At 39.3% G+C, this 14,484-nt stretch overlaps 1 protein-coding gene across 4 annotated transcripts in view; it reads right to left on the bottom strand.

The window, feature by feature from the left end:
- The window catches only part of Fur2 (furin-like protease 2), a 329,013-nt gene that overhangs the window by 53,314 nt on the left and 261,215 nt on the right, over window positions 1-14,484 (bottom strand). The window contains exon 1 of one of the 4 annotated variants that reach the window (XM_071789411.1): window positions 9,630-9,653. The exons of the other annotated variants lie outside the window; for them this stretch is intronic. Within the exon in view, the coding sequence (XP_071645512.1) occupies window positions 9,630-9,638 (9 nt within the window). The 5' untranslated portion in view covers window positions 9,639-9,653. Of the gene's footprint in view, window positions 1-9,629; window positions 9,654-14,484 lie in introns of those variants that run through there. 4 annotated transcript variants of the gene reach the window in all.

A 14,484-nucleotide genomic window follows, 5' to 3' on the forward strand; every position in this document is an offset into this window, starting at 1 on the left:
CGGCCAAAGCGCGGTTGATTATATTTTAATTAAGCGCGCGCACGTACCATCTAGAGATCTAGACGCACGCGAGATTTCGTAACCTGAGCCGATCCTGCCTTCGGCGTCGATAATTGCCTCTGATTAGCGTTGCCCAAGGCCTCGGCTTGTGCCCGACTCACAAAGCGCGGCTTTAACGAGGTCGGGCGAAGATCGCACACGCGGCTTTTACGTTCAATATCGCGTTGCGTAACCAACGCGCGCGGTCAGTCGGAGCGCGCTTTGCGATCCGCTTTGCTCCCGTCCGCCGTTAAACGGCCGCTCAAAGGCGGCTCTCTTCGCCGTAATTAGATAAATCTCAATCGAACGTCTCTCAAGCTTGCAGGTACACGTTACGCTAGAATCGAGTCTCGGAATTGAACTTCGTAGCGAGCGTTCGCACTGTCGAACGCCAGGCCCGTATAGCCGAATCTAGTCATCAACATTTCAGCTTGGATCGTAACATTCCATCATTGCAAGAGATATTATGCGAAATTACGACTTTACCGGACGGAATTGCCAATTGTGCTGCATGGTTATCAAAAATTTGTATGTTTATATATCAATTTGCATCTATCACATTTTTATTTTTTCGTAACAAAATTTTTATTCAACATCACACGTTTGGAAATTCATTTAGTATCAATTACACATGTCTTCGAGATGCACAATGCGGTTACTCATTATCGTAATCCATCACAATTTGGCTGCAACTCACAAACTTGCGATTGGACAAGCTCCTTGTCATAATCATGAAGTTCAAGTATATCCTCCGGCCCTGAGGAACGTCGCGGACGACACCGCTCGCATATGGTGGCCGTGTATGCATTTTCGCCGCGAATACTTAATTTATGAGGTGCACCAGCGGGAAGACACGAGGGACACGCCGGAATGAATCCGCTGACCGGAGGCAAAATGTTCGCGCGATGGGGCGACCGCGGGAATGGCCACGATCCATTTTGCGAGAGTCCGCTGCTGCTCGAGGAGACCCATCTACCGTAATATACACAGTGGTCTTAGATCTAAATAGATGTCCTATGCTACACCGTGATTCTTTAACTAATCTCTGGATAGCTTTGTCTTGATAAAAATACTAGAGTACTAGTTTTCAGGATAGTTCTACGTATAAGATACGCAAGAATGCTATTTTAAATTACTGCAAAATCTTGTTCTTCAGTTAATCTCAAATCAACTTTATTTAAAGAATTATATGTATATAGAGTTTAATCCTCCAAATTAATTAATTTTGCAATTTGGAGAAAAATGCGTTTAATAAATTTAACGTTAAATTACTGCCACTATAAAAACGCAAAGGCAATTAAGCTTTTCATATTACGTTATAATAAAAATTAATTATTACTTTTGGCAAAAACTAATTTTCCAAAACTATATTAACCTACATGAGCTTTCAAGTTTACCGTGGGAAATTACACCGCGAAAAATAAATTAAAAGCTCCGGAACAATGTGTTATTTGTGGTGCGCATTAATCAAAGAATCTCATTGTCCAGAGTTTGGGGACACTCTGTATACGAGCGAGAGCTCGCGACGTTAATACTCGCAAAACGCCTCCGCGACCCAATTGGGAAACTCTGGACATAATCGTGAACCATAGCGCCGGGAAAGTCGGCTAACGAAGGTACGAGGGTCGGTCGGGCCCGCGGTCGTGTGTGCGCGAGACGTTTATTTGACAGCAACGGAACGACGATTGCTGGGCCGACCCTCTCCGGACATGCTCTCTCTCTCTCTCTCTCGTGGAAACCCGATTCATCCCACGGTACACTCTCTTTACCCTCTCGCGCTGCTGCCGCGACTCTCATGCCACTCATCGCCGCGTTTTAATCCTTCGCTGTGCGCGAAACAATGGCGAATATCTCTATTGGGAACGAAGATAACTTCCGGAAGAGGCGGGTAATTGAAACTAATTTTTTTTCTGTTTTTGAATTGATTTGTTGCCGAAAATTCTACGAGTAACAGTGTAGCGGATCAACATCGTTGACGCTTTTGAAACTAGTTTGTCATAGAATATCACGACATGAATATCGTTGTCGAAAGTTATAACTTTGCTACAGAGTCTAGTCATACTGTTACTATCAAGTGATAGCAATCGCATTCAATTGTTTTAATTAATCAAAGAGAAATATACCAATTTTTATATGCAGATTGACTCAAGGATTTTCGAATTAAAAGATTGGCGGTGATTCTAAGATATCCTGATGTAACAATAGAAATATTTCACACGAGGGACAATTATTGTCGCACGAATTCACGAATAACAGTAATTCTCTATACAGAGCCGCATGAGAAGAAATTTCTATTACTTTGAGACTAAATGATTGATTATCTATATCTACTATCCTGGCTACAGTAAACTAGTTTGTACGAGTAACTGTAACACTCGGGGCTCTCGCGCTCCGTTTTTCCGACGCATTCGTTCAGCGTGACGGACGACGTGAACATACGACTCCGATCAACGACGAGGGGGGGATACGACGCCCGATGAATAAGAGTCGCGCCGGATGATCGAGCGCATAATTGGCCGCCAGCTCATTATATGCAGTACCGGCGGGAGGCACGTGCCAGTTTCTCGACTCAATGGCGTGCGACTCCTCGTTTCCGTGTTAAATGTCCGCGTGAACTACTCGCCAACGATAATTGCATCGTTATTCTAGTGGCAACGACGACGCCGACGGCGGGCATGATCGACGGATATATTCCGCGTTATATAAGAGAGATATTATCAGCATTTTAATTATATAAAGAAAACGTTGTATGGAATAATAGTAGCAACCGATATACTATCTTCTAATTATTTAAAATATATATAATCAGTTTTCTACACTACAGTCGTTATAAACGACATCTTTTTATTTATTTATTTATAATCATCCAATAATTCTTATTAAAAATTTTCAATATTTATATCTTTATCAACATTCGTCATAAAACCATACGCCGAAAGTGCCTAAATTAATAAAAGCATCGATACTTTGGATAGGCGAAGGCTGGTCTGATTTTCGATAGCCAAAGTATATAAGATGAATAGAGGCCAGTGAGGACAGTGTGATGATGCTAAATCGAGATCGAATGTCGTGGGATAGAAGCTCGATTGGAATTTCGAAGAGCGCGCGCGAGGCGAGGTGGAGAAGAAGCTTGCCGTGAAATCGAGTTAAATGAACTCGTTATCGCCGGATTTATGAGACGATAAAAGCGCCTCTAATAATTCAGATAATAAAGTTAGCGTATGCGCGCGCCCGTTCGCGCGGCCTACATTAAAGTTTTCCGTGTTTTCCGCGCCGTCGTGCAAATTATCAATTAAAGCTCGGTACAACGCTATCGCGAGATAATCGTGGGATTATGCCCGAATTCGCAATTAGCGATTACTCAGTCGGAGCTGCAAAATTGTCGGGCTGTGCGCGTGCGATGCCACGACCGCCGCGCTGTTATAATTACAACGTTGTATCCGAAATAAGTCCGTGACTATTTCTGCTTTAAGATACCGAAGCCGAAAATATATAATTGGCACAGTTTCGTAAAGTTTATACGTCATGAAAATTATGACTTCCAAAGTTAAATCATATAAACATTCATTAATTATTATTTGGATTATTATAAGCAATATTTTTTGTGGAGAAATATTGGGAATTCGAAAAATCCAAAATAGAAACTTCGTATTATTGTCATAAAATTACAAACTAGTTTGCCACAAATATTAGAATAGTACTCAAAAAATAATGTTATCATAAATACTGTCCATTAATCATTAATTGCAATAATAACTATAATTGCATAATAATTTTATACAGAAACGTTAGAACAATATTTTAAATCATTATAAAAATTTAAATTTGTAAAAATTAAGATTATTTACAAAATTGTTAAAAAATCTCTAAAAGTAACTATAGATTTTACAAAATATCTTTGTCCAAGTTATCTTACTGCCTGCACTCTGTCACAATGATAAAATAATACAGTTTTATTGATCATCCGAATTTTAGTATGGCTAATTTTACAGCAATCGTGATCAGTTAAAATTATATTTGAGAATGCACATTATAGTTTTGTAATAAACCTAAGAGATTCAACAAAATTAGGACCGCTGATAAATTAACGAACTCTTGAGATAGCGAACAAACCTCTGGACACTTTTAAATCCGGATAGAAAAAGAGTAGAAAATGGATAAAGAGATAGGCTGCTGAAAGTAAAGAAAAGCAGATAAGTTAATTATGAAATCCGATTGAGAAGAAGTTCATTTAGGAGTGGTTCATTTGGAATTATCTCGCGAAGAAGTTGCTAACTAAATTAGCAACTGATGAGAAAACGGTGATCAACGGGGATCGATAACGAGCCAACGGCAGTGCTGTAACATGTGTCGAAGCCCGCGAATATTATAACTTCCACAAAATACGTCCGTGTTTTAATCCTCAGTTAACGGGGATTAAATATGGATAGCGCAACAATCAGGCATAATTTCTAGAAAATCAGCATAAATTCATTGAGTTTAGAGTACGCTATATAGAATTATGAATAATCTTCAAATATCTGCATAATAACATTCCACTTTAAAATTATTTTATATATAGATATTTATATATAATTTGAAATAAGATATATTATAAAAAATTAACAATAAGTGAAAAAAATAATAATAGAAATAAAAAATAAAAGTAATAGCGTAATATAAAAATAGGGAGAAGCAACGAGGGATAGGGAATAAGATGAAAAATACGATGAGATGTCTCGGGACAACACGTCATGCGGTGTTGTTCCAGAGGCACATGCTTCGTCTTTTCAGTAACTAGAGAAATTCCTGGCATTATATATACGGCCGTGTAATGTTGCCTAAGCCGGCGTTTAATATCAGCGAGAACTCTCGGCTGTGTTGCGGGCATGAAGATGCGGGAAGCGTACCTGCCCCGCCCGCGCCGATGGAAGGAAAGCCAAAGAATCTTACGGTGGCGAGTCTTGCGAAGAGCGTTTTACGAGCGTCCGTCCCATCCCGTCTGTCAGTTTTGCAAGCCCTGACACGAATTTAACGGGAATTCTTCGCGAGAGTTACGATTCGCGGAAAGAGCTTTTCTCCCCCCCCCCCCTCCTTCTCATCCGAAAGAGGGGGAGAATATTTCCTCTCTTCCCGTGATTCAGATTAATGTCATCTCGCGGTTATATTCGCGTCCCGAATCTCATTCCCACGTGTCGGTCTATCTCCAACGAACTTCATCCGTTTTATTCTCAAAATTACATATCATCATCAGTTCCGGTGTTCTTGTGATGTATTTCTGCCGTTAAACCGCGAATCTCATACATTTCACATAAATAAGGCAAACAAGTAAAAAAAGAAAAATTATTGTAATAAGTATAATTTATTTTTAAGAAAAATCAATTGCAAGTTGGTCATAAAACTGGTTGAAGAAAAAGAGATCTAAAACGTTCTACCTTCGCATATTTTCTCACTTTATATGTACAAAATATAGACTGTAAAATAGTGCCATAAATCAGCGGAGTTTACAATTCAAATATGCATCCTTCCTTTTCTAGTCTTTTTCTAAGTAACATCTAACTTTGAGCTACCTATGCTCAGAAAAAGAAATTGCATTATCGGTATTTTCTACCCGCATCCCAACGTGTTAATATCACGTCCTGAAATAGTCGGATCCGTCTACGATATAACCCCATACGCGAACAAAAGGCGTGAGGAGGGAGAGGGAAAAGTTATTCCAGGAATGTGGGATAAAGCTTCGTTTATAGACGAAAGCCGAGAGAAGACGGGCGAAAAATAGCCAAGGAGTGAATCTCGATACAGGCGCGATGAAGTCCGCTCGGGAACTAATTTCCGGCATCGCTATTAACGTCTCGGCCGTCTCGCCGGCTCGAGCGAAAGGGGATGGACCCGCTATGTGAATTATCACGAGATTCACGGGAGAGAATTACGGGATCAAGTATCTCGTGACGGAAGCGATCTCGACCGCGGGCCCGGGATTCGACGTCGCGCATAAAGACGAGAGGAAGAACAGCTTCCTTTCGTCTCCCGGATAAAAGGAGCGGCCGTCTCCGTCCGGAGGTTTTTCCCCCTTCCGGAGTTTTGCTCGGTACGTTTCACGGTGTACGGCTCGTGGCTCTCGGCTAACGTTCATTCTTGGCGAATTAATCGCGCTCGGCCACACGCATTCAACAACGGCCGGCACGCGTATACAATCCGCTCTGAACGACGCGTGCTGCCAGGAGCTGTTGCTCTACCTTGTCTCCATTGTCCGCGCATAAGGCACGTTTTCGCGCCAAAGCAGACAAAAGCTTTAGGGACGGCCAGGCCCAGGCCAACGGGATTGCCATGAACGCAATTTAAGCCCGGCCTCACGAAAGTTGTACGCGAGCATGCTATTTTTCTCTGTTATTTCTTCCGTACCGATGTTTGCCGTATAATATATTTGCCTCAGGAGTGAACAGAATTCTAAAGGGAGGCACCACACACAAAAACAGGCAATGTTTATTCTCATTAGATTGAAATTCTTGAAACATTGAACGGCAATTATTTCAATATTTAGTTTTATTATTTATTAAACATTAATTATACGATATGCATAATAAATATTGAATGATTGTATCATGAAATTAACATTTGTTGCTTTAGTAACATACTGATGTACATGAAGATTACCTCGTTTAATTGTTACGGCGTGCAGTTTCTACGAACAATTACATGAACGCTTAAAAGGGGCATTACAGAGTAACGTGACTAGAAGCACCGGATTATACGCGTTTGTCCCGGATTTGTATTGTCCCGGATTATATGCACTAGCTCAGAAAATGTCGACATTATATAATAAGAAATCGTTCGTTTTATGTATTTATCTTAAAGCAATGTATTATTTTACACAATTAGTGCATATAGCATGACTTAGATGTAACAAATAATATTTATAAAATAAGTAAATATTCAAAATTATTTTTACAGCTTTTACAAGGAGTTTTTCTCACATTATGTATTTATCAATTATAAATCACGCAATTAAAAAAAATATAAAATTTATATTTTTATGTAACAACTTTTCATGCAATTCTTCAAATTTTACTCATATCATCTTTAAAAGAAGCAATTTGTTTTCTTCTTATTGTCTCAATCATAATAAAAAATTTGTTAATCATCGTTATCGTGATTGATATCAAGTTGACGGAATAAATCACGTCAAAGATTAAGTTCTATCTAACATCATTTCATCATAATTGCGTTTCATTCACGTCTCAGTGACAGATTGACAGCGGATGTGATCATTCGCATCATTCACGATTAAATAAAATTTCTTTGACATTTACGGGCGGAATCAGGGACGATACGTCGTATCATAAATCGGGGATTGCATCTGATGAGAGATGCTAACGGATAATTAACGTTACGATGAACGCGAAATAAGCGTGTACAGACATCACGGAGATGGAAGGATCGTAAACCGATAATTTCGATGTGCATACGTGCCGAGTACGAAGAGTATCAAAATGAGCGGCGCAACGCACGCGTCGGTAGCTTCTAACAAGCTCATAAACAAGCAAACGACCCGGTAAATAAGATATCGTACGCGCTAGTTGCGCTTGTAAAACCGTCTGGTTCGTTTGGGGAGAAACCTCGGCGAACTAGATCATGCAATGTTTGCGTTGTTTATAGAGATAATATTCTGGACAGCAGAATACGTGTCGAAAACATATATCAAAATAGCCGTCGAATAGAAGCCCTGCCGTGTTATTCTGATAAAATATAAAAGATGCAAAAATCGATCAACATTAACAACGGAGACAAGTTATTATGCATTTGACATTATCTTCAAATCAACTTTGTTTGCATTGATATACTGAAGTTAGAAAATTATCGTTTGAAGCATAATGTCTTAATTTTTCTCGCAAAAATGTATATATAAAAATTTATATAAGTTTATGTTTTAAAAAATTAACTGAAATCTTCGAGAGACGCTTTTCACCTTTTCTTGATATTATACCAAGTACGATAACATTCTTTAAATTATTTCCATTCGTTATAAGTTTCTTCTCCACTATATTGTTGAGAAAAACAGTACGTTTATTAAGTTGAAAATCCTGATATTTTTTTAAGAAAGTATCCCTCGCGGGAATCTGCGAAGACCTCGTAACGCTGTACGCGATAAATCAAAGGGGATTAAACTGACTGTACCTTATAACGCTGCTAAACCCAATTAAAAAAATCCTGAAATATTTTCTCACTGTTCAGAGATAATTTGGAAATCAGAGGATTATTTCGCCTCCGCGTATACCCAGGTACTCCTATAGTTCCCCGTCGTAGCGGCGAGGCCATTTCGAGTTTTCCCCGCGAGCAATTAACCGATTAACTTCGAAAATCACGGGAGGAAAGAAGCGGAGCGGAAAAAAAAGCGAAAGGAGCGAGGCAAATTGTACAATCTCGCGACGACATTTATGCAGAATAACGAGGCGCGGGGGAATGGGGGATTAAAAAGTACTTATTACCGAACGGTTCCCGACCATCGCTAACTTCGTGCAGTTACGGGCAGACAGTAGAAGTAATTAGCCGAGATGCAGAGAAAAACAATAAGAAAGCAAGTGAGAAAATGGAAGATGAAAGGGGAGAGAAGAAAAGACGAAAGGAAGGAGAAAGAGCGGACTTCGGCAATGTTGTCGTCGTCGTTATATTTTACGACGACGAGAAGACCTAGCTCGTTACACAGGCAAACTTGTAATTCGTCTTTTCAATGAAATCATTTCTTTACTTATGACGGCTTTAGGACGAGTAGCCGCGGATTTCTCAGAAACTGCACTCATTAAAATGTATAACGTGTCGCGACGCGACAATATATCACGTATTATTATGTACCGGATTCCTGTGTCTTGACAGTCCGACGAAACAGTTCGTTACATATTGCATACCGAAGATTCACCCTTTTCAAATGTTATTTCATATAACTGTGCGAAGGACTCAACATCGGAAACGCCCGATGATAACAAGCAGAAAGTAAAATAATTGTTGGAAAATAAACAACGGATGAAAACTCTATTTTTCTACTTTACTAATAATATAATAGTTTTAATACTTGCAATTTAATAATTTTGTGAATGCGCAGAAAATTGATGTATGATATATGTATTTTTTTAAATATTCATTTCATTTAAATTTAAATTAGAGTGACCATAATTTAAATATAAAAATATGAAAAATATATAAACAGAGCAAGCTGTAAAATATAAACGTACGGTTTTGTCTATACTAGCAGATAGAAGATTATAAAGTCAATTTTTACGTAATGTAATATTCTCAAATTTTTAGGCGTCAGTAAATAACAAATTTTGAACTACATTCTGCATAAAATAGCTATTTATTTTTTCTGTAAAATTCACACACATGATTAAATAATGATATGTAAAAAGCTTTTAGAGAAATTATGCCGACTGTTATTCCAATGATGTAAAGGCCGACAAAGAGACATCGGATCGTATTACTTAATAAGCATACTTAACATTTGAGCGCAATTCAGCAAATGTTACTCTATAGAAGTATAGCGAATCATTCTGTCCGATAAATGTAGATACTTCACCGTATATGCTATTATACAGTTTGTATAGTGGAAAAGTACTCACGTGCAGCATAAATGTTCACGCAGGACGCCGATTTTATCGATCGCTGTGATCGATACGTAACATAACACGTGTATAACGCCATGCACGATCGTGACGCGGACAAAAGCCTACTGAAATAATCTGTCGTACCTGAAACAAAATAAACGGCAGTGTATGAGCATGGCTTGTTCGGTCGATCATTTTGGTCGGCATTAATTGGAAAATAATAATGTTACATCGCGCGTGCGTTTAATCCGGCCAAAAGAGATCCGAGCGAACGTATTTTAATAACGCGCGCTAAGCGTCGCGTTTTGCTGAACGCGAAATCCCGTAAATTTACTTAATAGCGCTTATCACCGCCCTGTCGGGCTTTACGTTATATCACGGACACCCGTGCTCGCTTTTGATCTTGATTTATCAGGCTTTCCAGTGCTGCGAGCATTCATAAACGGCCAACGCGTTCGTTTTTTGACTTGGCGCTTTGTAAGTGCCTTCGAAAGACTGGTGCTTGAAAGTTTTGCAAAAGATACAAAACGATACTTTGTGCTATTTGAAAGCAAGTGCTAATAAGCAAAAGTGAGATTCTATGGAGATAAAAAATTGTCTCGACGCAGAAAATGTTTATGTGAATTTTCGCAAAGGCAAAATATCGTCTCTTTGTTGAAATTAATTCCATTTTAAAAATACGAAACGTATACGATATGATAACTTGCGGTTCTTCAAGAATGTGGAAGTCTCCTGGTTCTCTCTAAGAAGAATGAATTTATTTATATTAATGTATAACATAAAATTTATTTTATTTTACATTATACTTATCATAATGTGCCATAATACTGCAGTTCAATACTACATAGTGTACTTAATGAGATGCCATGCTGTTTTCATTTCATATTAACGAGCGCTAAACGAGAAAAATATTGACTCGTAAAAAAGACTGGTGCGGCCAACAGAATAGACAGGCGGGATAATAACAATGATAAATTCGCATTTCGCACGCATCATCAGCGATATTAGAATAACAAATTTGCAAAACGTTACGGATATGTATAGAATGATAGGTTCACGTGTAAAGTTATGATTATGAGTTCTACGACGATATATCCCGACCGAGGAATAATAGTCGTTGACAGAACGATAATATAGAAACGGATTTAAAGCAGCTGTGTGTTCTCGGAAGATATGTATATAGATGAGGATTATTTCGATACAGAAGTCAGGGGCACTTTACCTTTCGTGTAGCAATATCGGTTATTTAGCTAAAGCATAATTCTATACAAGCGTAATTCCAACAAGCATAGCCGGTAACATTCGACAAAATCACGCAACTTCGTGAAGAAATCAAGTTTCAAACGTTAGACAAGAGATGTTACTTAAATCACCTAAAATTATCTTTTGTGTAGAAATATCGGATAGTTTAGCCACAGACAAGCGTAATTCCTTCATCAAGCATGTCTAGTAACATTTCAATAGAATTACATAACTTCGAAGCTTCAAACGTTATAGACAAAGATGTTACTTAAATCATCTCAAATCTTCGTTGCGTTAAAATTACAATCTCTACACGAATTTTACTAAAAAAGGCCGTTTCAGATTTCAGAAAGAGATTTTGAATATATTAATCCAAAATCGAACCGTTCTCCTTCTCCTAATTAGTTCAAGCACGTGGGACAAATTACTAGGAGAAAATGCGTATTCGAAAGATGCCTGCTATAAAAAAACGTCCTTCCTCTTAAAAGATTCCTTCCCGTGCGCGTCGGTGCATTCCAAGTCCCCGAACGGATTCCCGTTTTCTCGAGAGATCAGGCAGCCTCGTCTGGGGTCTATCGAGCGTGCAAACGCCATCGGGGATGCTCCGGCGCGTATTATTACACGCGCATACAATGCGCGACGCGACGCAGCGTTTACGGCAAGAGCGCGTGGAAGATAAACGGAGCCGCTTTACGTCCCCCTTTAAGAGGTCCCGGCAGGATAGGAGAGGATGATCGCCAGCGCCGCCGCCGTCGCCGTTGCTAACGCACACCAATTAACACATCGTTAATGGCGTCGCGATTAACGCCAGATATGCGCGGCGCGCATATAACCGCCGATCGAATATTAACGACCGCTATTATCGTTCCAAACGCGGCTGACGTAAGTCGGCGTTAAGCCGCGTCGGTCGTGGAGAAAGACTGTTAACTGACAGGCGTCTGGCCTCAGATTTCCAGTGTATTATATCTCGAAACCGGTCGAATCTCGGTGGGTTTGGAATTCGATGCCTCCAGCATGGAAAAAATTATTCCGTCCATTTATATAATAATAAAAACGTAATAAATGCAAAGCACGTGCTAAATTAAACTGGCGTTAATCCTCGACTTTAATATAATCTGACCGCGAAAAATTTGCATTAATTATAAAGCGTACGTTTACATAAAAATTCTATAAAATTTTAAGTAATCAGTGATAAAAAAATTGTTTTAATGATCGAATCTTCAATTAAAACTTTTTGTTTGCACATTAAACATTCAATACAGATAAATAATGCAAATCGCGTTACACAACATCGCAAAATCCATCAAAATCTCGAACCGTGCATTTTTCCGCAAATAACGCAGCAGCTCCATATGAACGAGAAAGCCACCATTAGAATTTTATTCGCCGCTGTAAATATATTGATATTAAATGCATGTTTTTCGATTATCAATTCTCAAGCAAATTGCGCCGGAGCTTAAATAAATCCATCGCCATCACTGAATTATAAACTCGTTGGTAATTTCGCGACGCGGCGACGTTGACGCGGGGCAAAAAGCGGACAACGATTCCCGTCGGCATGACGGCAGATAAAAACATCGGATTTACGAGATTACACAAATAATAGCGCCACGATGGCTCCATAAAATCCGCGACTCGCAGTTTAAAACCGTTTGCAACTGCCGGGAGTTGGTGGCCCCGCCGCCGGCGAAAACTACAGGAAAAGAAAAGATGTCGAACTTCGAAGTTCGCGAAGACTTATCGTCGTATATATATTTGTAGTCTCCCAGATTCTTTTAGAAGACACTTTCGCTTATCCGTGTATAAATGTACAAACGATACAAGTTGGGAGTACATCAGATATTTGTGAAAGCATCGAGAAAAGTAAAACTGACAGAATTGTGCCTCTAAATTTTGACTCGTAAAACGATTATATTTTCTTGAAAACGCATTCCGATAATTATCTCCGATAATTCGCTTGAAATTATACTAAGTTTTATTCAATTCTAAAATATTACTGTGTAACTGTAACCTCGTTCGAATAAACTAAAATAGATGAAATCGACACATGAACCAACGATTGTGTGTGTATGTATGTGTGCAATCACAAGGGTTTGTATACTTTAAGAAATTGAAAAGCTGACAAGAGATAAAATTGACGAAAACCAGGATTTATACGTGTATAGAGTAGATATATAAAAGATATAAATATTTTTAAGAGGATAAATTTTCAATTAATGGATATCGAATAATTCAATTTTCCTGTTTAATGAAAATATCGTTTTTCGTCGTAAAAACTACCAAATATATAAATAAAATTAAGGTTTCTAAAATTTATATTTCTGAGCGCTGTTAACTTCGTTAAAAAAATTAGCAAGCTTTGATATCAAATTATCGAAATATTCCCAATGTGCCATCGCGTTTAATGATAGCTACATGATAATTTAAAACACACAGTATAATATTCCTAATTTGGCAAAGTTACGTAAATAACATAAAAGAACCGTGAATTAATACGATATAACGTCGTAAAAAGATATGATACTGTATAATATAACTAGAAAAATAAATCTAGTTTCAGCGCTCGTAGACGCCTATCACGATGTAACCAACTTCTCGCAAGGGAGTAAGGAAGAGGAAATTTACGATAACAGGCGCGCTCATCTCTGGCAGCGTTTCGGGCAACGATCGCGCCACATGCAGCCGCATGCAATTTAATGAGCAGGTCGTCTCGCTGTCCGATACGGCTCGTCGAACCGCGAACTTGACACGAGGAGCCGGAGCCGGCGCCCGATGGCTATGATATCACTTGCGTTAATATCGTCCGTGCGGCCGTCCGTGTAAACGCATTTCCCGATCAACGATCCGGAAGAGTCTTGCCGCGCGTCCCGCCTTGTCATTCCGCCCCGTCATTTCGGAATTCCGACGGTGGCCACGAGAGATAGACCCGGATCGAACGATTCCGCGGTCGGATATCGGAAGCCGGAGGAGGAGGAGGAGGAGACGAAGGAAGGGACGGTTTGATCGGGTGCTGAAAATACTGCCCGTCGTTGTCGAGTATATCGAGGTCGATATATACGGGATACGGAAGTTCCCAAAACCCTCTCCCTAAAGCCCGACGAAGAGAAGGAGGGTATAAACTTCGGTTCGCCGCATCGAAGCGTCCGATCGCTTTCGCGAAGTCATCCCGGAAGTATTTCGATTATCTCCGTCGGGTCGCGATACGAACCGCTGCTGGAAGAGTGTGTCCTTATTCCGGTTCGACAGCTTCATTCGGGGGATTTGTCGCAGCTGACGAGTGGCTGGCTGGCGCACGGTTTCCGAATCATCAATGAGAAACGAACATTTGCAGGGATTGATATGCTATAGGCAATTTCGTTTCAATTTTCGAGGCTACGGATGCGGAAAAATGTATCTCGTGTGGCAGTTTAGATTAAAATGTTTCAACTTCTATAGCCAGTAAAAATAATTATCGAAATGCAATAATTGTAACTGGTAGCATCGTTAAGATAATGCTAATAACATTCATTATAATAATGAATATCCCATCGATATGTATATAAAATGTAATTAATTATTTAGCGAATTATATGTACCTGCTAATGGAGAGATAATTAAAGGAGGCAATGGCTAGCTACATTTGTCAAAA

This window comes from Temnothorax longispinosus, chromosome 9, assembly GCF_030848805.1.
Source record: "Temnothorax longispinosus isolate EJ_2023e chromosome 9, Tlon_JGU_v1, whole genome shotgun sequence".
In the NCBI taxonomy this organism is placed as follows: domain Eukaryota; kingdom Metazoa; phylum Arthropoda; class Insecta; order Hymenoptera; family Formicidae; genus Temnothorax; species Temnothorax longispinosus.